This window comes from Tiliqua scincoides, chromosome 8 (genome assembly GCF_035046505.1).
Source record: "Tiliqua scincoides isolate rTilSci1 chromosome 8, rTilSci1.hap2, whole genome shotgun sequence".
In the NCBI taxonomy this organism is placed as follows: domain Eukaryota; kingdom Metazoa; phylum Chordata; class Lepidosauria; order Squamata; family Scincidae; genus Tiliqua; species Tiliqua scincoides.
Genome location: NC_089828.1, coordinates 35,436,149 through 35,460,352, shown reverse-complemented (window position 1 = coordinate 35,460,352; position 24,204 = coordinate 35,436,149). Strand labels below are relative to the sequence as shown.

The window sequence follows — 24,204 nt, the reverse complement described above, 5'->3', positions numbered from 1 at the left end:
AGTGAACTCCTTTTCCATCCTGCTTACAGAAGATTCCTGTGTGACTTCAAATCTTGCCAGTTCCTACTACAATGGCAAATGATTATCCAAGAAAAAGATATATCATTATATCTGTCTTATTTTTTTTCTCTGAGCATAACTATACTAAAATGAGGAATAGTGGGGATTCCTTTTTAAGCATAGCACTGCCATACACCTTCCCAAAACAGATCACTGTTGTTTTTATGTTGTAAGCCCTTGGTGGCAGGAACTTCTGTGTCATGCTCAATAAAATCCCATATATGCTGAGGTTGCTATATAAATAATAATGAAATTTATGTCCCAGTATGATCTCCTCTACATACACATCTTTCTCTCCCTATTGTGTCTTAGCTTCACTATTTTAGCATGTACCAGCAGAAGGCGCTCTTGCTTTGCTGACTCATTCTAGAGAATACCCTGTTCTATTTTGCCAGACACAGTATAGTACATACATATATGCAAGTGTGTTTTGAATATAATAGAGAGCTGAAAACTCAATGGTTTTGTGCAATGGCAACACGTTCCAGCCATGCAATGCTCAACCTAGCTCCAACCCCGGCTGTGAACCCCACACAAACACGCACCTACCGTGTCCTCAAGGCACCCCAAATTCAAGGCCAAAAAGAAAAAAAATCAATACTGTTTTTTCCATTGTGTCTACCTACCAAAAACCTGGTTTTGTATTTCTTTATAAACAGGGTGCAGAAGGAATCAAAGTTGTGAATTTTAAGTTTTTTAGATATAAAAATAATGATCCCAGCTGGTGAGCTCTCCGGAGGTGTCCTTGGATCACTCTAGCTTATAGGAAAGATTGACTAGGAGCTTTCCTAGATCCTTTGCAGGTTATCCTAGAGGGTGTCAACAACCCTCAAAGCCTCCATCTGATTTAAGAACCAGGGTAATCCCATTTCTGGGCAAGGCCTTTGTCCTCTAAGGTCCTTCCCTACTTTGCTTCAAGTTCCTTTCAATTAGCCCCCTCCCCAATCAATGCTTAGTCAGATAAGAAAAAAATGGCTTTCAGCACTAAAATTCACATCTGAACTAGAAAGTGCCTGACTAGAAAGAAAGATTTCATGGGCTTCCTTGGGTTGCTGTGACAGTAATGCAAGTTTATGGGTTTCACAGAGAGTGCTTCCTATGTGCTGAAGAATTCTGTGATGCTCAAAAGCTTTCCTTTTCCAACACAAATATATGTTGGTTCTAGTAAAAAATATTTTTATCTTCTAACCTTGAGAGAGACACAGTAACTGCTATTGACTGAATCAGCCACATTAGAATTGGCTGGGACTTTTCATTCTTCTCCATACAGTTCTACCCTTCCTCCCCTGATGCTCCTCATTCATGGAAGGCTTTCCCAGAGGTACATAAATGTCCTGTTCCCTTAAGTGACTCCATCTATTCTTTCTCATTGTGTCCAATGTCCAGAAGACTGCCCAGAATCCCATAACTCTCCTTCAATCTGTCTTTGGGTAAGGGACCTATCCTTTAATGCTCTGTAAAACATCATGCATGGAGACAGTGCTACTAATTAACTATTACAGCATTATTGATAGATTAATACATTAACAATACAGCTGTATGCAGGGTGATGGACATTGCTTCTGATCATGTGCAAAGAGTACATCTCTTTTCTAACCCACAGACTATTACCATAGCTGTAGGTCAGTGCTATTCAAACTGGGGTGTCGCGATGCCCCAGTCTGAGGTCCCTGGTCTCTGCCCCCTTAAGGGGTGGGGGCAGCCTGGAGGTGGCAGTGGCACGATCCCCAGGATTGTGCTGCTCAGGGGGCTGCAGGGGCTTGGGTGCACTTACCCAAGCGGGGAGCCCGGCGCGTTTTCTGGCAGGGCTCCCCGCAGCAGGGAAAGTGCATGCAGAGCGATACATGCACACTTTGCACATGATCAGAAGCAATGTCCTGGGGATCATCCCCCCCGCCCCTGCAAAGACTTACTGGCTCTCAAACTGTCCCAGAGAGTTTGAGAACCACTGCTGTAGGTGCTTGATGCAAATCATAGCTTTGAACATGGACAACTTACAGCTAGGATTGGTATAAGTTTTGCAACTCTATTTGCTTGTTTATTTTCTTTCTTATTATTTATGATGGAGGATGCTAAACTTCATTCTCCTTAGCCTGTAAACCTTCTTCAGCATTTTGCTGGCTTTACTGAAGTACTGACCATATGCTTTCAAGCTCTCTAGAGGACTAGAAGATTGGTTTTCTGTTCTTTCTCTTTTTTTAAATGAGCTGGAATTTTCATGAATTGGACTGTGTACCCAGTACCCCTTCTAAGTTTTTCCTTCACTGATACAACAATAAGTCACAGCTCCAACAGCTAGAAATTGAGCTCAGTGATGGATGCACACTTTCTGCTTTCAGAATGTACTTCATAGTTTCCTCTAAAGGAGATAATCTCATTTCTCAAGACACATGGAGCTCTTAGGAACTTTCTCTGTGGTGCAGGCAAACTGGAGTCAGGCTTGTTTGGAACTCACCAATTAGAGTAGCTGCCTCTAGACATGAAACCAGAGCAGGGGTGGATCCAGTGTTTGTGTTCAGGGGGGATAGATCATGAACACTACCAACTCCAGAGCCCAGGTCAACCAAGCAGATAGACCTGGGCTCTGGATTGAACTTTATGGCCTCTGTGGCCAAGATTTGCTGGGTGGATAGACCTGGGCTCCTGTCTAGCCTTGGAGCCCAGGTCTGCTGGCTGGGTAGGCCTGGGCTCCCACCTGGACTTGAAGCCCAGGTCTACTGGCTCCCATTCCAGCCAATCTTGCCAGCACCCGCCCAGTGGGCACCCCCCTGGTGCCCGATTTTGCTCCCCAGCCTGGCAGGTGCCCTTCCCTGCTGGTAGACAGTTTGGGGGGACCCATGCACCAATGCCCCCCCTTGAATCTGCCCCTGAGTCAGAGTGGTCTCTTGATTCCTTCTGTGATACCTGCAGCCTCCTCCACCCCACCCCAGGGTCTTTTTAAAATGAGCTGAGAACTTGGTCGCACCTCCATTTCATTCCAGATGAAGCAAAATGAACTCTGTGTATGCTCAAGGGCACATTTGATTAGCTGTACACATGTATGCAGACTAAGATCTGACATTTGGAGCAAATTTTAGGACTAAGAACCTTTGACATGGGGGTCATGTAGGGGGAGAGTTGTGAAATGAAGCACCATTAATCTGGAAAGATTGCAGGAGAGGGAAGAGAGATGAGACCATTTTTGAGACAATTTTGAGAAGCCAGATGTTAAAACCTAATTTCAAATTCTCCTTGTTCAAAGTTATTACCTCAAGGGTAGTTATAAAAATTTGTGAAGAACGTCTAGATCCCCTATGAATTGATGGCTATACACACACACTATCTCTTCCCCCATAATAATGGGGTGGGTGGTATTTTTTCCCTTTGTTTCTTTTTAAAAATCCTGTTGATTTTAATCCTCTAGGTATCTATTAATTGTAATTAGTACTATTTCCAGCCTTAGTTACATTTTCAAGTTTCTAACCCCTCTTGCACTCCAAGAAGGGGTTTACAATTGCCCTTGTTCTCATAATTTTAGACTGAGGCTGCAAATCTTACACACGATTTACTTAGGAGTAGTTTCAATTCAGGTCAGTGGAGCTTATGTCAGAGTAGTCATGTGTAGCTATAGTATATGGAGCTATAGGACCTCAGTGCTGCATACACTTATGGGGAAGTAAGTCCCATTGAACACAAACCGATTCAGGAGCCCTTCACATGATTCACCTCCCTTGGTTGCCATTCCATTTGGCCATTTTATCATTTGAAAGTTTTGGTGCCTGAATTGATCTGTTGGAACATAAGGAGAGTCCTTACCCAGACCAAAGGACCAGCCAGCCAAATATCTTGCTTCCTGTTTCACCCAGAAATTTGCTTTCCACAGTGGCCAATCAGATATTTCTGAGAAGCTCATATGAAGGCCTGAGGGCAACAGCCTGTTTCTTTTGAGCAAGTGGTATTCAGAGGTAAACTGCCTTTGACCATGGAGATTGCATGAACCATCATGGTAGACCTTTCCTCTTTCTTGAGTTGGTCTAATCCCTTTTTAAAATCATCTGAATTATTATAATTTGCTGTTCATTAATGAGACACCAAGAATGTTCTAGGCCAGATGCTTTCCTAGGAGTAAGCCCTACTGGACACAATGGGGTTTCTTCTGATGTTCTTCTAAAGAACATCATCTTTGACCACTTAGAATTTAAATCTTGGAAACACCAAATTAATGTGTTAGGGTTTTGCAGTGGTTCAAGAAAATATTAGTGAAATGATTATAATTAACACTATGCATTGTATAAATAATTGATATTGCATTGTCCTACAGCATAAATAAATAATCAGCCCTATATAAGGAAAATATATCGATTTCACACTAACACACAGCCCATATCATGATAGGAAGCTCTTTGTTGTAGGAGAAAGAGATTATGAATGGCCCTTTAAAAAAGGAGGGAGGGGGAGGAAATGTGGGGAGGGTTACCTTTGTAAAAGTGTGTGGGCGGAGAACGACTCCGTCCTGCCAGCCCCCCCCCCCGCTGCTGCTCTGGTGGGGGGGCACTGCGAGAGTGGAAGTATCCGGTCTCTTTCCACGTGGGGGAAGCACCGGGCCAGCTGCCATTGGTGCCCAGCGCTGGCGTCTCGGCGTTCGGAGACGTCTGATTGGTCAGGGCGGGGCTGAACCCGGAGAGGGAAAAAAAAGGGAGTAAAGAATGAATGGGGAGGGCAAAGAAGCCACGCCCCCTTTTAGAACGTTGATACATTATAACTTTTTTCCCCTCCCCTCCCCTCCTCTTCTGTCTCTTCCCGACGCTGGTTACTTTCACACCAGATCTCGGGAGCGGCAGCGGCGGCTGCTTCGCGGCTGTGTGGCCCCAGGTTCGAGCCCAAGGTTGGCAAGAAGAGAAATACATATATATTATTTTAGTTTTTAACTTAGATTTCCTCCTCCTCCTCCTCCTCACGTTTCTAATCTCCTTGCTTTGGAATCAGAAAACAGATTTTTTCTTTTGATCCCCATTGTCCTGTTGAAAACCAGATCCTCTAAGTTGCCTTGGGGGGTAACGATTTCAGGTGGAGGGTTAAAGGGCCAAGCATGGCCTGGTGAAGGATTTTTATTTTATTTTGTTTTTTAAAAATTTGATCGTATATAAAGGACATAAGCAAAGCAGTTGCCCTTGGATTACTCCAGGAAGAGAGAAAGAGGAGGAGGAGGAGGAGACGGGAGGGGGAGTCACTCTGGTCTCGTGTGTATGCAGCGGAAAAGAGCTTCTTTGTCTGCTGGCTGCCTTCCTGATCTCTTGTCTGTCCCCCATCCTGCCCCCCCCTCCTCCAGGTAATCGAATGGACCACCAACCCACCCCCAGGAGCTGCAGCCGGGGGCCCCCAGCTTGCGAAGCTGTCCAGAGTGACCCTTCCATGAATGTTCACATCCACACAACCACTGGGGCCCGGTATGAGCTCTCTGTCCCCCTGGAAGAGACGGTGGAAGGCTTGAAGCGGAGGCTGTCCCAGAGGCTGAAGGTACCTAAGGAGCGGTTGGCGCTCTTACACAAAGAAAGGTAATTTATTGCATCTGTTTTGAAAGGTGGGGCTAAAGGGATTGGAAAGCAACTCCTCACTTTTGGAACTTGAGTAAAATTTTAATAAAGGTATAGAAATAGAAAAGTCTGTGAAAGTGTTGGGATAAATTGCACATAGACTAACTTGATTTGTTCTTTGTATGCATGCATGCATGTATCTGAATTTCTCTATCTCTCTCTGCCCCTGTTCATATCTCTATCAATACTCATTTATGTCAAATGAGAGAGAAAATGAGAATAGAGAGAGATGCCAGTGTATATATTATAATTGCATGCATTAGTTTTATTATGGTCTTTTTTTATTATTTTGATATAAGCACATATTAACTGTAAAGACACTTTCCCGTGCACTTGTTTATCCATATATTGTCTTTGATATGTATCTCTTTATAGAAATCTATGTAAACCTTTATGTTTATGGCCATGATCTTCTGCATGGTTACCTAGGAATAAGTCCCATTGTTCACAGTGAGACCTGTTTCTGAATGAAAGAGCTTAGGCTCCAATGCTGTGCATGCTTTCCTAGGGGTAAGCCCTACTGGACACAATGGGGTTTACTTCTGAGTAAGCATGCATAGGGCTATGCTGTAAGGCTGTGACTTTAAATTCACCCACTTGGAATGAACCCTGGTGAACTTGGTGGGGCTTACTTCTGAGTAAGCATGCAGAAAATTTTGATGTATAAATCATTTTCGGAATATGTGAATTCATGTGTGTGTGAAAATCTCACATGCAAAAGTAATTGAAGTTCATTTGTCTTCCAGGCATGTAGCAAAGGGACTGGAGGGGGGTTCATGTGAGGGGGTGGAGCATGCAGGTTGGTGCTTGTTGTCTGTAAGGCCCCCAAATATCTCTTGTCACTCAAAACATGGGAGCAACTCCTACCCCCCAATTTCTTCACCCTCCCCCAGTCCTTTTTTTAAAAAAGCATTCTCTTTAAACCTTGTGGAAGAGCAGCACCTAAATAATCCATGTAATGTGCTTTGAAATACCAATCTGGGGTTGTGATGCCAAAAATGTGTCTGTGTGAGGGAAACAAAATTTGTTTCTGTCATTCTAGATGTAGATTTTTCTCTCCAGAATAGGAATTATCCCAGACATCTTGAAAGAAACAAAATTAGCCCTTCTTTCCTAAGGGTTTTGTGGTGATCCAGAGAGAATTTTTTAACCAAACCCTTGATCTTCACCTTCTGGTCTTCTTACGAAGGTGTCCTTTGTTCTGAAGGTTGAATTTGGGTAGCATACAAGTGCATACACAGGAACTGCACACGCACATACACATTATGCAGGCGCACACATCATCACCGTGCAAACTGCTATTTTAATAGGTATTAATTGAATGTCTTGCAAAGAATGTCTCAGAATCAGAAAGCAAGACTTGGGTGTGGGAAGAGGGGAAATATTTGATTGCAGCCATGAGCTTATGAGGGCTAGGGTGGGGGTATTCCTTGTTCTGTAGGCCTTCTCCCTTTGTTCAAACAAATTCCCCCTAGCTTTGTTAAAGAATGGAAGGCTGATTGGTTCTTAAAATGCAAAGCAGGTCTGTCCTTGTAGGATCAAGCCTGGAATCTCTCCTTGTTCTCACCCCCCCCACCTCCAATCACACACACCCTGTGTGTGTGAGTTGGTTTAGAGATATTTAATCATGTTGCTTCTCTCTTTCTGATCTGTTTTAAAACATTTTAAATTAGAAAAATCACTTTTTATTACTGAGTAAAAAGGAACTGCTTCATCTTTCTGTTCTACACACACACACACACACGCACGCACACGCGGCAATATGTGAAAACAATTCAAACTTGTAACACACTTTCCAAAAATGGGAACACTTTTCACGGAGGAGGTGCAGTAATTTTATTTTATATTTATGTGTTGGATTCCCACCCCCATATCTTTGAATGGTACCATTAAAAAAAAAAAAAATCCCTGCCACCTATATGCATCCCCACTGCCAAAATTTGTAAGTTGCTCTTCTGATTCTCTCTCGACGGTTTTAAAATATCTCTCAGCTCTCCGGGTTTTGTCACTCCAATTGTCTGGAATTGTAGGGGGTTTGGAAAGAGATAGTTACTTGACAGATGACTGCGGTACAACAGTCCTCTGTCTGGGGGCGGCAGAGAGAGAGAGAGAGAGAGAGAGAGAGAGAGACTTATGATGGTGATGTTTACATAAGAAACGGAAAAGGGAGAGACCAGAGACGGGATGAAGCATGTAGGGGGAGGGCAAAAAGGATATCAAAAAGACAAAAGATTGGTGCTACAGTTTATCCCACTACATGGGCTAATTTCAATAAAGAAGCATTTAAAAACTTTTTTCCTTCTTCTTCCCCTGCCCCATCTCTTTCTTCAGTAGTTACATCCCACACAATAAAATGTACATTCAATTTGCGTAAGGTTACAGTTGTAGTTACTGTGCTAAGAAAAGCTTAAGACATATTTATAAATTTCTTATTACATAAAGGATTGAGACAACATGTTTCTCTTCCCTCCCTCAATTTAGTCGCCTTAGTTCGGGCAAGCTGCAAGATCTGGGGGTCGGAGACGGAAGCAAGTTGACTCTGGTACCTACAGTGGAAGCTGGCTTGATGGTAAAAGTGATTTTTCCCTCTTTTACAACTCAAACACACAGTCTTATCCAGCCATTTCCATCTTTAACCTGTTTTTGCCCAACCCATAGATGAACAAATTGGATCCGTTTTGCATGTATGCAGCTTTGGACGGAAATGGCTTAAAGTTTTGCTTCAGTGAATACAGGTGTGCGCCACTTAACAATATTCTCCGATTCCCATTGCTATGCGATTAGGTTGTTAAGTGAACATTCAGCGCAGCCTGGTGCCTTTGTTGTGTAAACAGACACTCCCTGCCAGACACTCTGCTGTTCAGGCTACTGGAGACAGATTGCCTCTTCTTTGCTTTAAGAGCCTCTTGTGTAAACCGACACTCTGCTGCAGGCTATGGGAGACCTGATTGTTTCATTAAGAGCCTCTTTGTTGCACTTTGCAGTCTGTTAAGCGATCCGTTGTTAAGTGGTGCATGCCTGTACTTCAGAGTAAATGCTTTTTAACTCAGTGGGACTTGTTTTCAAGTTAGCATACATATGATTGCACTATGAGCCCCTTCTGTAGTAAGAAAATTACTCCTAGGGGAGAGAGGGAACAAAAAGAGCCGTGTTATATCCTTGACGCTACAGTGGAACTGTTCATACATGCTTATTCTGCTGGTAGATGACTGCATGTATGAACAGGCATTTGCCACTAATAGGATCTGTCACTTGCCTCCAACTCAAGATGTGCATGTATGTGCGACCCATCTTGTGACCATGCCAACAGGAGTCTCTCACCTTTCATCCCTGCTTCCTTCTCACCACCCCATATTTGTCATTTTTATAACTTGCGAACAAGCCCATCAAAATGATTAGCCAACCTTTCATATAGTTGTTTGTGACCATCTTAGAAAAATCTTTTGTACAACTTCTCTCACCATGGTCACCTTGAGGAGAGCTTTAACTCTGTGTAGGCAACTATATAGAAGCAAAATGAGGAGTCTCATCATTTTTCCCCTTTCTTCTACAGTCGCAAGCATCTAGACCAGAACAGTCCGTGATGCAGGCATTGGAAAGCTTAACAGAAACTCAGGTAAGAAAGAGAAACTGTCTGTAGTGGGGGCGAGGGGAGGAAGTGAAGTATGTGAATGACCACCAATATTTCTTTGAATATTTAGCTTTGTCTTGTCTACGTGGTGATGATGGAAGATGAAGCATCAGGGAAGTTTGGTGAAATTGATATAGTTTTGAGGCTAGGACAGTGACAGAGTTATTTTTTCTGATTTCTGGTTTCTTTTTATTTTTTAAAGAGAAAAATTAACACTCTGCAATGCCAAGTTTCTAGTCTGCAGGATGGCCTGAATTTGCTAGAAGCATAAAAGGGGAAATATTATTGAGTCCTATCCATCACCTTTTCTTCACTTACTTAAGAGAGGACGCTAACGAGTCATCTGTTAATGTCCAGAATGTAGCTGCGTTTGTGAATGGGAGTGGGAGGAACAGATATGTTCTCTACTTATAACTTGATTGTTCCCCTTCTAATTGAGTTATGTTTGGTGCTTCCAAGTACACCCTCTTATCTTGTTGGCCACTGATGCAAAACCTTGCTCCCTTCAAACATGGTCAGCTTTTAGATTTGGTACCCCTGGGGGAGAATAGTGGTTGCATTTAGTCTGCATGTGAAGCAGTTGTTTGGTAGCTGGCTGCATACAGGGAGGTACCAGTAAGGAAGCAAGGGGAGGGTGCCAAACTGGTACCTACCATTTGGAGGGGAACTTTGGGGGTTACCCTATTTATTACAAAATATTTAGGTGAGACATTCCATCCTAGTTTTCCCCCAATAGTCTTGTTGTCCACCCCATTTTTACTTCTATATTTGCATGCTATGAATCTGACTAACACCTGCATGCAGTGGACACAATTCAGCCAAACTGTCCAGTGGATTTTCACTGACAGACTGAGGTTGCACTCATATGTGCGCTCACCTGAGAATAGGGGACAAATCATGACTTACATATTGTATAGTGTATGCACGAAATATTTTTGTCACTTTTGGTTCCAGAATACAATTCCGAAGTGATATACTCTTGTCACTTATAAGTTTGTGTCTTTTAAGAAACTAACAGAAAATGGCTGATCAACACCATCTTTTCCCCCCTTCCCTGTTCCAAAACCCCAAGTGTGGAGTTTTTTTACAAAGAAAAAGACTCCAGGTGGGTTTAATTGATTTATTACTATTCTCCATTAGTTCTGTGTAAGCACTATGTACCTGGTGCTTTACAAAGAACAAATAGGAGGCTCCTGCCCTGAGGGGCTTACAGTCTAGAAATTGATACATGCATAAATGAGACAACAGGGAAAGGGAGTGAAATGGAAAAGGCAAGGGTAAAATGGGAAGAATATGCAATTATTTTGAGTAAAGGAAACATTGAGAAACAGAAACTTGAAGTGTTGTGGATGCAGACACATCAACAATTATTGGACAAAGATGCTAGTTGAACCTTTGAGAGCAAAGTTCTGTTAACCTTTCACCGTGTGAGTGTGTGTGTGTGTGTGTGTGTGAGAGAGAGAGAGAGAGACAGAGACAGAGACAGAGAACTTCAACTTGGTTAGACCCTGGGGTCACTTCATGGCCATTTCATGAGTTGGGATGCCCTTGGGATGGGATTTCATGAGTTGGGATGTTTTTTAGTTCCTGCCCCTTCCTCAGTCTGTTTTGGAGCCCATAGAGAGGTAGTGTGCATCTTCTAGCAAGTATTTTTTTCAAAACGGGAGGGGAGAGAAGAATGCCTCAACCCCACTCCACAAGGAGATCATAGCGATTGGGGGGGGGCTAGGTCAGGGCTCTTGTGCCCAGAACTCATTACCTTAATATCCTGTCAAAGCCCTTAGTTTGATTGCTGCTCCTTTTCTCCTGATTCCGTTTGTTTCTGAAATGCACAATTGTGTTGGTTCTTAATTTCAAATGAAACCTAGTGTGCTTGGGAAAGAAGGGAGAAGGTATAGGAAGCTTCCCTGACCCAATGCTGGCACTGCCCACAAGCATGAAAGCCTTCTTAATTTCCAGCTTCATTGCTTCCTCCCCTTAACTCTGCCCCTCCTTTTGTGACTTCAGTCTTTGCATATTCCACATGTTACTCTGGTCCTTCCTCCTCCCCTTCTGGTAATTCTCATCTGGCATGCATGTTCTTCCCCTCCCTAATTCTCCACTGCTCCATAATATATGTACACACATCATTTTGTTCTTAAAGAGAGAAGGAAAAAAATATACTGTATGTGCCATTAAGGATGCATGTTGTCTGGGAGGCTGAGGGTGTCTGGTGATCCCACATGGGCTGCCAGGAATGCTTGAGAATGGGGGAGGAGAAGGTCGCCCCAGTGCTTAAGATTCCTGGCGCAGTCTTGCTGCCTCATTGCCTCAACCTTAGGGGGAAAAGATGGCTTTAAAAGGAATGGAGCCACAGAGCCGACAGCTGGGGGGGTTGGATTGATCTCTTCTCCCACCTCTCCTACCATTACCTTAATGATAAGGGGGTTATGCTGGGCTTTCTCTCCTCCCTGGTTTCTCCAGAAAAGGAAGGGTGGGGACTCCTGTATTGCAGGAATGAGGAGGGGCCCCGAAGGGTGGAGTTGAGATGGAGCCCCAGCCAGCTAGCCATCTGTTTCTGATGTCGGCTGGCTCTGATTATATGGCTTCTGTTGTCATCTCTGCCTGCCTTCCCTCTGCTTCCTTCCTCCCTTTGCAGAGCTTTTTCTCAGCAGCTGCCTGCAACCCCTTTGGAGTGGAAGAATGTGAGGCAACTTCCCCACTCCAGCTTGCTTGTTTTTTGGGAGGGTGGGGTGCAGCTGAACTCTTGGCTTGGGAGAGGGACCCAAGCCAAATGATTATTGGCTAAATAATTTGCTTTGACACCAGCTCCTAAAAATAGAAAGTATAGTGAAATAGCTTTTGAAGCTCTAGCTGGGTGACCCCCCCCCCCAAATGCATCCCAGCTTTATTTCAAACAGTGAGGGGGATGTTACCAGATGGCCAGTAGCTGTTGTAGAAAAATGGCTGATGTCTGTCTCTCTGCCCCCACCTCTGTACCCCACATCCGCAATAATTTGTAGATCAGCTGGCAGGCTTTGGGTTTTTTAATCTTCAATAGAAAGGAACTGACAGTTACTAGAGGTGGGGTATATGGGGGGAAGAAAGAGAGGAAGCCACACCTCCTCATTCATGCAGTGGTGGGTTTGCGTCCTGCTTACGTCAGGCAGCTTCTCTGACAATAGCAGTGAAATCCACTTCCTCCAGTGTTTGGTATGCAGCAAGGGGGGGGGCAGACAGGGAGTCAATGATGGTTAACAGTCTCTCTTAAATCTTCCTCCTTATCACAGCTGGGTGGGGGTGTGTGGGCAAACATCCCTGCCTTACCATATCCAGTTAGTGTAGTCTAATTGCAGAAGATATGGTAGGTTGGGTTTTTTGTGAGATCCGGAAAAAGAAGTTACGTGAAGTCGGTGGTGACAAATGTTGCCTTATTTAATATATGCTTCTGCTTTAGAGAAATGGGAGTTCCTAGGAGGAGGGGAGGAAAACTACACTCCCAGGTGTGCATTTAAATTGAAACCATTCAAGATGTACTCCATTCTTGACCTATTGCCTTCCCAATTTCCCCTCCCCCTTGCATGAAAAATGACCTTGCTCTTTAACTTGCTCTTTTCTTGTCTATCTTTGTTAGGATAGGAGAATGCATTCTTGGGTGGGTGGGGGAAGATGTATGTGTGAAGGATACAGAAGAAAGGCAGAAATGCAGAGCATAGATTATTTCGTTTTGTTTTGTTTTGCTTCTTGTCTCTGGAACGCAGTCCCTGTGTCCTATTGAAATTCTACACATACCACTTTTGCAGAGGGTGGGAGAGGAGGTATCCTGTTTTTGAGGAAAGGGGGGTCTGCTCTCCCATTTGCACCCTCTTCTCTCTCCTCACCCGTGGCTTGTCCCTTCTCCAGAGCAGAGTGAAATCCTCGCTTGCTCTCCAGTCATGATTGTTCCAACCTGGTGCCCCTGGTTGACCCTGGACAGGGGCAGAGGATCTCAGAGGTTTTTGTGCGGGTGCACGAACATGTTTTTTCCTCTTGTGTATCCAAGATATGACGCTTGTCACCTACTGAAGAGCCGCTGCAGAGACACAGGCAGACTCTGTGCCCCCTGCTGTGCTGGCGGTGCCACTCACCCACCCGCCGTGGTGGGGAAGGGAAATGAGGGTTACCTCGGGCCAACCACTTTGAACGCTTGTGGAGAAGGAATTCAGTGTACCCTGAGTCATCCTTCATTTCTGGGAACCAGAATTTGCTGGAGCTTGAGTTGGATTCAGAGGCAATCAATTAAATTTATCCTTTTCTTTTTCTGTTCTTCCCTCTGTTTTTTTTCCTCTGCCCCACCAGTTCCCCAGGAAAAATGTCTCAAATTCAAGGGAGAAAGAAAATGTTTCAGAGAGTGGTTCCCATCATTGCAGTCTCTCCAAACACCTGGAGGTAGATGGAGAAAATGTCTTTTTCCTTCTCCCCCAGCAACTCCATTCTGAGGAGTGCAATCTTGAAACCTCTTACTTTAGAGTAGACACCATCCTTTCTCCAGAAGTTGCTGTACAGTAGTAATTGCTTTGTAGACTGCCAATTACATTTTTGCTGGCATGCTGATAGTTGGGGAAGGCAAGTGTGTTAAGAATCGAGCCACTGTCCAATCCTAAAGCTGCTTTTCAATGCTGGTTTACCATACTGGAACAGGCATGTGAGTGGTGATGCCCCTGAATGTGTAAAGAGTGTATTTTTTCTTGTCATTGCGTACTCCAGGTATACATATAGATTAAAAAAATCTGGGTCTGATAATTTCAGACCAGAAGATGGAATTTCCAAATGGAGCTGAGCTCAGACACCTTCTATCTTGTGAAATTAATCACTTGTTGAGACCCTTGGCAGGTTTTAATCAGGATTTGGGGCTTGGTCCCATATTCATTGGTTTATTTTGTCAGATTGGTTCCTTAGTCCTAACCAACCTGTTTCCAAGAGAGAGATTGTTAAGAGATTGTTGAACTGGTCTGTAAGTGGCAAGAAAGGTGAAGGGGTAATCAAACCAAATATAAGCAGGTGTTGGGCTGCAGACTCCTTTTGTAGCTTCTCTATACTGCTATCTCTGACACCAACCTTGTGGAGAAGGCCAGCTGGCTTAGGTTCTCAGGAACTGGCTGAGAATCCTGTATGAGAGAACTATTCCTTTAAATTTTTTATTTAAAAACCCAAGCAGTGAAGAAAGTGTTATTTTTAGTGCTGTCAGGAGCTTGTGGTGTGGAGGTGCCTGGCGTGGGCCCTTCATCCTCAGAGTGGCCTCTGCTAATGACGAAGTAGGGTCAGAGAGGGAGGCACTGGGCAGGTGTGAGTCAGCTGGCTGCCCAGGGACGTCTCTGCCAGGTTGGAGCTGGCCTCTGACGTCAAAAGAATGTGGAGGAGAGAGGAGGCCACGTGGGATGGGAGCTGGAACTGGTAGATTGCAAGGAGAGAGAGAGAGAGAGAGACACCAGCCTCTCTTCCAAGGGAGGGACAGTGCATCTAGTGGCTAGTGTAGAGGATTTGGAGAGAAGCTTTAAAGGAGAATTGCAGAGAGTCCATGGGCATAGATCTAGCTTAGTAAGAAGGCTGGGGAAGACCTGAGGAATAGTGTGCTCTGTTCATGCTCAGAGGTGTTCTTGCTGGGTACTTTCCTTGAGAAACTCTTGAGATTGAGAATCTCTTCACAGCTATTTACTGCGTAGATTTAGTCTGTGCTAACCTTTTACCATGGGCTGTGGTCTGGTATGGGCAGTCTGATATGCAGACTTAAGGCTAATGGGGCTGATTTTGCAGGGTTTGCATTTTGTAATAAAGCATTGCAGTTAATCCTGGCTTCAAAGGGCCTAGCTGTGTGACCTTGAGTGATCTCTTGGCTAGCCTTGCTCAACCTACCTGTGACTTGGTTGCCACCATTTTTGAGAGGTCTGATTCCAGATGCAGTAGCTGCTTGGTGCTTAAGGGCTTCTTTGATCTTTGGTCTGATTGGTGTGGTACATAGTGGCTTTTGTTACACTCACCACCTGGTGAGGTAGATTGCTGCAATTCCATGGACAGAGGAGCTAAGAGGCAGAAGCAGAGAGAGGTGTGTTCAGGCTCATAGGAGGAGTCTGTGGCCCAGGCAGAGGTCTGTGGCCCTGACAAACTCAGGTCTCCACGTCAAGACTTAACCCTGTATCTGCCATGCCATACTTTGTTTCTGACAGCAGTCATATATGAGAAAATATGCTCAGTCCCTTACTAACCTTTCAAGAGGATGGTGTACATATCTTGGGGTCAGCATAAGCCTGAGTCTCCAGGCGCTACTGAAACCACAGCAAGGAGGTGGGGGGTGCATTTTCAGGTGGAGGGAGGGCAGCCCATTCTCTGAGCTTCCAAGGGCTTTTTCTGCATATGGTAATCGCCATCTGTGACAGCTTGGTGCGCCCAAGAACAAAGGAATGGCTTCCATTCAGACACCCAAGAAAAGGGGATTCCTGGAGGGGGGGATGTGGGGGGGCACACCTCATACCAAAGATGGGTTTGCACGTGATGAGAGAGGGATTTTTGCAGCTGCTGCCTCTTTCTTCCCTCTTTCCCCCCCAAAAAACTGCCTCTTGTTCCATAGCTTGCTGGATGCGCTGGTTTCTCCACTGGGCGGGTGCCCAAGCAGTCTTTTGTTCAGCCAGCGGGGGCGGGTACTGTGCACGGGGAGACTAGGCTGGGAGTCGTGACTGGCATGGGGGTGGGAGGGAAAGGAGCTGACTGCAGAGAGTCCTTTGTGGCTGGACTGAGAGGAATTCGTGACTGGCTTGCCGTAGTCTGATGGGGGATTGGGAATGATATTTGGGATCCGACATGCCACTTTTGCTCTACCCTCCTTGGAACAGTCCAGAGGCATCGTTAGTGGTCCTTCAGACCTGCATGGGATTTCCTGAGGTTGAGCCCTTAGCAAGAATGGAATGGTTGTCTGGCCAGAATAGACCAAAGGTCCATCTGAGCCCAGCATTCTGTTTCCAATAATGGACAACCACAAGCTTACAAACCAGCAGCAAGACAATTGTCCTGCCCTGTTTTTCATCCTCAGGGTTGAACAGTCCAATGCAGAGGGCTTCTGTGCCTAGCTTTCCCTTTTTTTAGTGAAGTGCAGAACTATCCAACAATGGTATACAGTACATAAATGTGTATAAATTGTCAGGACATTAACATACAAAAACATTCAATAATAAGACTATAATTCAAAATAGTTCACAAAAAGGAGTGTAAAGCTTGAGGTTAAAATTGTGATTAAGAGTTTCCATTGAGCTTTCAGAGCTTATGGCTAAGGATGCATCTTCAACAGGGCTGCTCTCCTGATGGCAGCAACAGCTAAATGGAACCTCCATGTGCAGGGGCAATCTCTCTAATATTACTGAGAGTTGGCGATGAGGTTGTTGCCTTCATGCTTGAGCTTGTAAGCTTACAATTGTCCTCTGATGGAAGCAGAATGCTGAACTTAGATGTGCCTTTGGTCTGGTCAGGCAGAACTCTTTTTTGTGAAGCTTCACTGAAGCCTAGCATCCTGTTTCTGACAGCAGCCATCCAGACGCCTCCGCAGGAGCTGCATTTTTCAGAGCCAGGCTATCGATCCATTGAGCCCCACGTCATCTGACTTGGCAGCAGTTTCTCAAGGTCTCGGGCCTGGCTCAGCCCTTGCCATCTGAGATCTTTAACTGGAGCTACTAGGCTTGAACCTTTGACCCTGTGTATGCAAAGCATCCATAGCTCAGTGGTAAGGTGTGTGCCTTACATGCAGAAGATCTTAGGGTTCAGTCTGAATTTAAAAGGATATCCAATAGCAGGGCTGGGACAGGCCTCTCTCTACCTGACACTCTGAATAACTCTAGATAGATCCATGTCTAACTTAGTAAAAGGCAGTTTCATATACTCACATGTGATTTGGTTGAGGGGGCACAGTGTGTGGGAATTCTGCATATGCTCAGAGCCACTCTTGATATGCCTTTAAAGATACTGGCATTTTTAAAAAAGGGGTTCCAACAGTGCACCTTGCTCAATGGCAAAGTAGTAATTCAAACTTGCTCTTTGTGGTGTTCTAAATATTGCATTAGATAGACAATCCTGCATTTTTTTTCTTAATAGTGTCACATTTTAAAATCGTGCAAGGTGATGTTTCATATCCCCAGTTCTTCCTCTTGGCAAAGAGCAGCCCATGGACGCTGTTTGTCCCCTCCTCCTTCCCCTCCAGCAGTGTCCGAAACCTGCAGCGTCTCCTCCCCGCCCACCTCTTCCTTCTGTGGCCTCCATCTGGCACGCACACTGAGCTGTTGGGTTGCACTACTGGAGCTGTTGTTCCCACGGGTTTCTCAGAAACCTTGAGGGCCCGTGTGTGTGTGTGTGTGTGTGTGTGTGTGTGTGTGTGTGTGTGTGTGTGTTGCAATGGGGCTGTGGGGTAAGGTGGGAGAAGAATTCCTGCAAGCCTTATGGAGGCGAAGTGGGGAGGTAAAGAACTCTCCCTTGGGGCATGGGTAGTACCTCTTCTTCTTCTCTTCTGACATTTCAGCTGGGGTAAAAAGTGGGTGGGAGGGGAGGGACATTAAAGTGCATTGCAAGGAAGTGGGGAGTTTCATAAGTAGTGGTTGACTTGCAAGTACAGGACTGTAGCTGTGGGGGCCGAGAGCGGTTTTGCATCCAGGAGGTCCCAAGATGAATTGTCATCTTCAGTTAAAAAAGGTCTTGGTTTGCAGAGTTCTGCAAGGCCTTTCTCTGCCCAGACAGCCATTTTCAACCACTGTGCCATGGTACACTTGTGTGGCACAGATGGTCTGCAGGTGTGCCGTGGGAGTTTGGAGGAGGATCATTTGTTAGTAGGGCCACTGGGGGATGTGAGCCCCTGCTGTCAGTGCGGTGTGCCTTGTCAATTGTCAAACTGATGGTGTGCCTTGACAATTTTTGTGCCTTGTCAGTGTGCCATGAGATGAAAAAGATTGAAAATCGATGGCCCAAGACCAGGGAGAGCTGCCAATTAGAGTAGGCAATTCTGTACCAGTGGTCAGACTTCTTCTTACCTTTTGAGATTGAATTAGCCCAATAAAATGTGGCATTTTTGTTTTTTTTTATTATGGCTCAATTTGCGCCAGAGCACTCTAAACCCTGCTGGGGTGACTGAGGGGCAGACTGAGGACTGCTGGTGGAAGCTGATGCATTCTCTGTGTGCTCAAGAGGCTTTATTAACTTCCCCTATGCCAAAGGGGCTCACTCCTGGTGTCTCTGAGCATATCTTTGCCATCATACAGCCTAGGAGCATGATGTCTTCCATTTAAAAAGAGAGAATGCAGCCAGGTGAAAACCCTGGCTTAAGAACTGCCTGTTGCATTTGCAGAGTCTTGTTTTGGTTGGTTAGTAGGGCAGGGCAGGGGGAGAGGCTAGGAAAATAACCCAACTTTGCTTCTCTTCTCTCCCCCACCCCTTTTCTGTTTGGTTGCTAGAGACAGAATTTCTACTTGCATCTCAGCTTCAGTCTTCTTTTTTTTTTTTTTTAGAGGACTCCACCCTAGAACAGTGAACCCCACCTGGCTAGGCAAATATTTACCACTGCCTTTCCCTACCCACCCCCTTCCTAGAGGCCAGCTTTGCTCTGAAGCCTCCCTGCCCCAATCCTGGCAGACCCTGAAGGTGTGGTCTGTCCAAAGTGATCCTTGCGGAGGGGGGGGCAGGGTTTGTGCCTCCTTCTGAGTTATGGGTTGCAACTGAACTGGAAGCTGACGAGACACAGCAAGTTTTATTGCACTGGCTGACACTCTCCATGATCCACAATGGCCTAAGTGCAGCTCGGTTCAGTGGAGCTGCAGCCATTGACTGCCAAAGCATGGAGCTCTTTAACTCTGGGACATATAGTGCTCACATGGGGGCTTGTTGCTGTATCAGAGTGATCCAGGAGCAGCCACCATATAATAAACACTTCAGCCGACTGTAGTCTGGAGCCCATGCCCAATGGCTGAGGTGTGTTTCACCTCAGAGAGTAACCTCTCTGCATTTGTAACTCTCAGAGTTGGCCTCAGTCAAACAAAAAGTATGGCCACTGTGCCTGAGACCCACCTCTCTATTGCTGCTCACCTGTGATGAGTAGAGAATTGTGTCCAGGCAACTAGGCAGGGTAGCTTTATAAAAGTTTGCATGCTGTCGTTTGTATGTTTTTGGCCATAAGGTCTAGAAACTTAGTTTTGTGTTTTTAAAAAAATGAAAATTCAGATGCTTAAAACGGCTGAATCCTGAACGCAACACTACATTCTACATTCCTGCTATTTTTGGAAAGAATTGCACCTGTTTCTGGAAGAAAACTTCTGGAATGGTCTTTTTCTAACCCTCCCTGATTTTTCTCCTGTTCTTCCCTTTCCCAGGTAAATGACTTCCTATCAGGAAGGTCTCCTCTGACCCTTGCCCTGCGTGTCGGGGATCACATGATGTTCGTTCAACTGCAGCTAGCGGCCCAGCAGAGTGGCGGCCAACTGCAGCACCGTCATGTCCTAGCCAGCCGTGGAGAACCAGCCGGAGGTGGAGGGACGGCTGCAGCAACGCCAGTGCCAGTCAGCACCCCGGCTGCCCCAAATTGCCGTACTCTCCATGGTGGCAGTTCTGGTTTCACCCGTGTTCCCATGGCACCTGCTTGCCAGCAAAGCCCCAGCCCTACTGCTTCTTCATCACCAGCCCAGGCCACACCCATGTACTGTAGCGCTGCCCACCCTACACCCGTCACAGCAGGCATGTTCCGGTCACATGGGGCCAGCACACAAGCAGTGAACGGCGGTGGTGTAGTCTCTTCGTGTTCAGAGGTCAGTACTGGTCTTGTTCCTTAAGATATTGTTAATTCATTCATTTACACCCTGCTTTTCAGCTGAAACATAAAAGTGACATAAGACATATGTATACGAGTAAAATGGTTAAGATATCTATAAATTTAAAAACCAGTAGCGGCAGTCTAATTATTTAGCAGAATATTAAAAACTGTTGAAGGGAGGGAGCCGGAGCTCACTGGTAGAATACATGCTTTGTGTCGAGAGAACCTTGAGTTCCATTCCCGGTTTCTCCAGATTGAAAATTCCAATCTGCAATCCAACTTCTCTTTCTAATCTAGGAAGAGAAGGAACTTGCCTGCTCTCACTTCAGGGATGAAGTCGCATGGCTGCAGTGCTAACACCAAGAAGGCCCTGTCAGGCAAACTCTGTTGATAGTGAGCCAGAGAGCAGGGTCCCATTGATTGATCTCAGAGCTCATTTAGGCTCAGTGATACTGAAGCTGTTAGCAATAGATTATGGGAAGAGAACAGGCTATGTTGCAAGCTCCCTGGTGGGGAAGCAGTTCTGTTCTCAAAAGTGCCCTATATTTCTCTGCAATAACCGTTCTGTTGCCAATGAGCAACCAGGTGCTGTGTGCAAAACTGAGGCAGGGCGCTAACCAAAGGTAAAATCTGACAACCACCATCTGTAGGATAAAAAGGGCAGAGCAGAAACTCACCTGGGAGTATATACGTGTTTTTTTTCCCATGTCAGTTAGGAATGAGGCTGGAGGTGGGCTCCATATTTGGGACAGGATGTATTCTGTAATTTGGACTCAGAATCTTGAGAATTTCAGTTTTTCAAAACAAGTAAACTTGTAGTCCCAGTGGTGCTTTAAGGGAGGGTGAGAACATGGGAGTCTGAATCAGAGGAGGGGAGGTGTTCATCTTTGCCTCTTCAGTTCAGCTCCTCTTATCTAGTTGTCTTCTATGACTGTGAAGTCCTTCTGGCTCACAAAACATACACTCCTAGTTCCACAGTTTACTATTGGATTAACTCTAGAATCTAGTTTTTGATACTAGCACTTGGGGTCAGTGAGCCATATTAAGCATGTGCAGAGCTTTCCCCCCTCCCTCAGTAACCAGATTTCATTCTTTTGGGACTGAGAGAGACCTTTCAGTCATGACTCCCAAATCATAAACCTCTGTCCCCTTGCCTGGCTCCTGGCTTCTACCATTGCTAGTGTCATCTCTCCTTTACCCTATAAAAATGAAATCAGGAGGGTTGCTTTAAAGCTTCCGATAGTAACAAGCTTTACTGGGGAACGTTTGCAAATGTGCTTATTTTTGTCTCTTCCACTTTCCACAGGTGGACTGCACCACACGGAGTACCAGTTCACCCAACACCAGCCCAGCTCAGCCTTCCCGTTCCCGCAAACCCGGCGCTGTGATTGAAAGCTTTGTTAACCACGCCCCCGGGGTTTTCTCGGGCACATTTTCCGGTACGGCCATGCTGAGCTTCTTGTTGTTCTTCTGGTGGGCCAATATAGATGGGCATTGGTATAGCAAGCTTCAGAGTTTCACAGAATAGATAATGTGAGAGGTGTGACTTTTCACAATTGAAGAACTCTGAAGTTTGAAACTTTCCCACCCCTCCAGCAAATGATTGGGGACATTTAATGGCTGTAATGTGGTTTCTGCTGTTCATGTAGGCGTATCTTGTCCTTTGGGTCTTATATGTGCTTTACTTTGAGCTTTCTAAAGATGGTAGCAGTGATGAAGTCAACACCATGATAAAAAATGAGCTGTAGAGAGCTCTTTCTTCACACAACCAGTGAAACTCATGGCCACAGGATGCTGTGATGACCACTACCACAATATTTTCTTTGATAAAGGACACGGAGCATTGTTCGTTAATTGCTGTTTGCACAGCATAATCCTAAGCATGTAGATTCTAAAGCGAGCCTTGGTGAACTCGGTGGGATTTATTTTTGGGTAAACCTATGTGGAATTGTAGCTATAGTTTTAGTGAGAAGTTCAGCCACAGTATTCTCAGTTAATGTGCCTCTGATCTGCTTAAAAGCTAGGATCTTACAGTACATGCCCAGCCTTTCCCTGTGCTTCCTGGAAAATGGCAAGCTTGAATTAGTGGAGCCATTAGCCTGGCCCAGAAAGCTGGTTCTATGATGGCTAGAAATCTGCCTTGTCTCTTTAAAAACTAGTTTCACCTCATACAGGAACATAAAAGTATGCTCTTGATGCCTCTTAATGACAGAGAAATTATTTTCAAAATAAAACTGCATGTAGCAAAATGTTCTGTAGCAATTAAATAGGTACTGCAAGGGCTAGCAACTTCATTATTTTATTTAGAAAGAGCTACTAAGTCCTCTGAGAAAATAGCATATATCCAGTACATTACAGTAGCAATGGGTAGGGGTAGATAGCCACAGTTTTATGTGTTCTCTCTTTTCATTTTGTCCCCCCTCCTCCCCCTCTGCAGGCACTTTGCATCCGAACTGCCAAGATAGCAGTGGGCGACCGCGTCGGGACATTGGCACCATCCTCCAGATCCTCAATGACCTCCTGAGTGCCACCCGGCATTACCAGGGTATGCCACAGTCTTTGACCCAGCTCCGGTGTCAGACACAGTGCTCCTTGTCATCTTCGCCACCACCCTCCCCAGATCTTGTCAACAACACTACCTCAGACAAACTGGCTGCCGTTGCTAGCCAACCCTTGCACTCCGGGGTCCCGTGTCCGAGCCAAGTGGGGACTTGCAAGCCTTCTGGTGAGTTGCCTTGTGATTGGCTATCTTTCAGGGTTGTCTTTGAGCAGCTTTATCATGACCTCTCTCTGAGGGCGCTCACTTGGTTGTATGTTTGGTAGGCTCTGCCAGTTTTTTTATGAACCAGGTAAGTTGCAAATTGTTCAGAAGATGAATTGGCATGGACTTGAAGAAAAACTCGGCTTTTTAAAAAGAGGTTGTGCAAAGTTGTGTTCCCAGGATCATTAAACTACCTTGCCAAGGGCTAGATCTTGGACCTAGAAGTTGCCTAATGACTGGGTAAGGGTGGTGCTGTGTCAGGACTCAACCCACCCCTTGTTTTCAAATTGGCTTGCCGATGTGAGGGTGTGGTGGTAAATTGTGGGGCTACACCCCCTAGATTGTTTTTTTTAATTCATTTCTTAATGTGACTGCAGTTCTGATGGAGAAGAGCTCTCCCCCCTCCACATTCCTTGCTGCATTGAACGCTAGGGACTTGACTATTTTGTAGTTATATTTTGTATATATTGCAGTACTAATATATGTGGCACTTCAGAATAAACAAATAGGTCTCTACCCTGGGGAAGAAGGAAAGGAGGCAGAAGCATCAGAGGAGGAAGACTAAGGAAGTGGTGTTATGGTGTTTTAGATGGGGGATAGGCTGACCTCACTTCTACTGTTGTGCTAATAATTATAACATGATTAATTATTAATTCCTGTAGTCCGTTAACATGATTCTGCTTTATAAATTAGAATCTCTGAGGCATCATAAAGCAGTGTTGAGTTTGCTGTCTTGCTCAGTAATGGTAATGTATTGCTGCATCAGTCCAATACCTATAAAGACCAGCAGGGTTTGTTTTGTTTGTGAAACTGAGAGACTTTGTAGAATCCCTTTTTCACATATTCACATTCTATGATGTGGCTGTGCAGGGAGCCAAACTGTTAAAAATTTGGCTTCTGTTCCGGTTTAGGTTCCTCTGCTAACTCTTCAGTTCAATTTCAGCTCAGATGCTAACAGTTTGGGAACTTGCTCAGATCAGCTTTGTCCACAAAAAACTTACTGCTTACAATGGAAATCTGTTAAAAAAAAACAAACCAATTTTGACTTGAGAAAATATCTTTTTAAAACTTGTATTTGAATTTGTCCAAAGGTTTTTATGAGCAAAATATCCAGCTAGGACAAACCAGGAAAAGAAAACTGCATCAATTTGCAGTGTAGTACCTGATCCTCAAACCACCATTCTAAGTCATTTACCACTTTTTGTGTTTTGGGGTTTAACTCAAAGCAACCAAGGGATCTGAGGTTCAGTTTTGGTTCTGGTTCACTGAACCACTCACTCACACCCCAAACCAGGTTAACGACTCTGGTTCAGTTCAGCTCTCCAGAAATGCCCTGAGGATGGGCTGTAGCTTAGTAGTAGAACCTGTTCTGCATGCAGAAAATTCCAAA

At 45.0% G+C, this 24,204-nt stretch overlaps 1 protein-coding gene across 2 annotated transcripts in view; it reads left to right on the top strand.

Moving 5' to 3' along the window:
• The window catches only part of MIDN (midnolin), a 43,826-nt gene that overhangs the window by 5,929 nt on the left and 13,693 nt on the right, over positions 1 to 24,204 (top strand). The window contains exons 1-7 of one of the 2 annotated variants that reach the window (XM_066636130.1): positions 4,850 to 4,924; positions 5,369 to 5,594; positions 8,115 to 8,202; positions 9,187 to 9,249; positions 19,617 to 20,048; positions 21,360 to 21,492; positions 22,491 to 22,778. In XM_066636130.1, the coding sequence (XP_066492227.1) occupies positions 5,377 to 5,594; positions 8,115 to 8,202; positions 9,187 to 9,249; positions 19,617 to 20,048; positions 21,360 to 21,492; positions 22,491 to 22,778 (1,222 nt within the window). In that variant the 5' untranslated portion in view covers positions 4,850 to 4,924; positions 5,369 to 5,376. Of the gene's footprint in view, positions 1 to 4,849; positions 4,925 to 5,368; positions 5,595 to 8,114; positions 8,203 to 9,186; positions 9,250 to 19,616; positions 20,049 to 21,359; positions 21,493 to 22,490; positions 22,779 to 24,204 lie in introns of those variants that run through there. The other variant, XM_066636129.1, reaches the window with a different exon arrangement.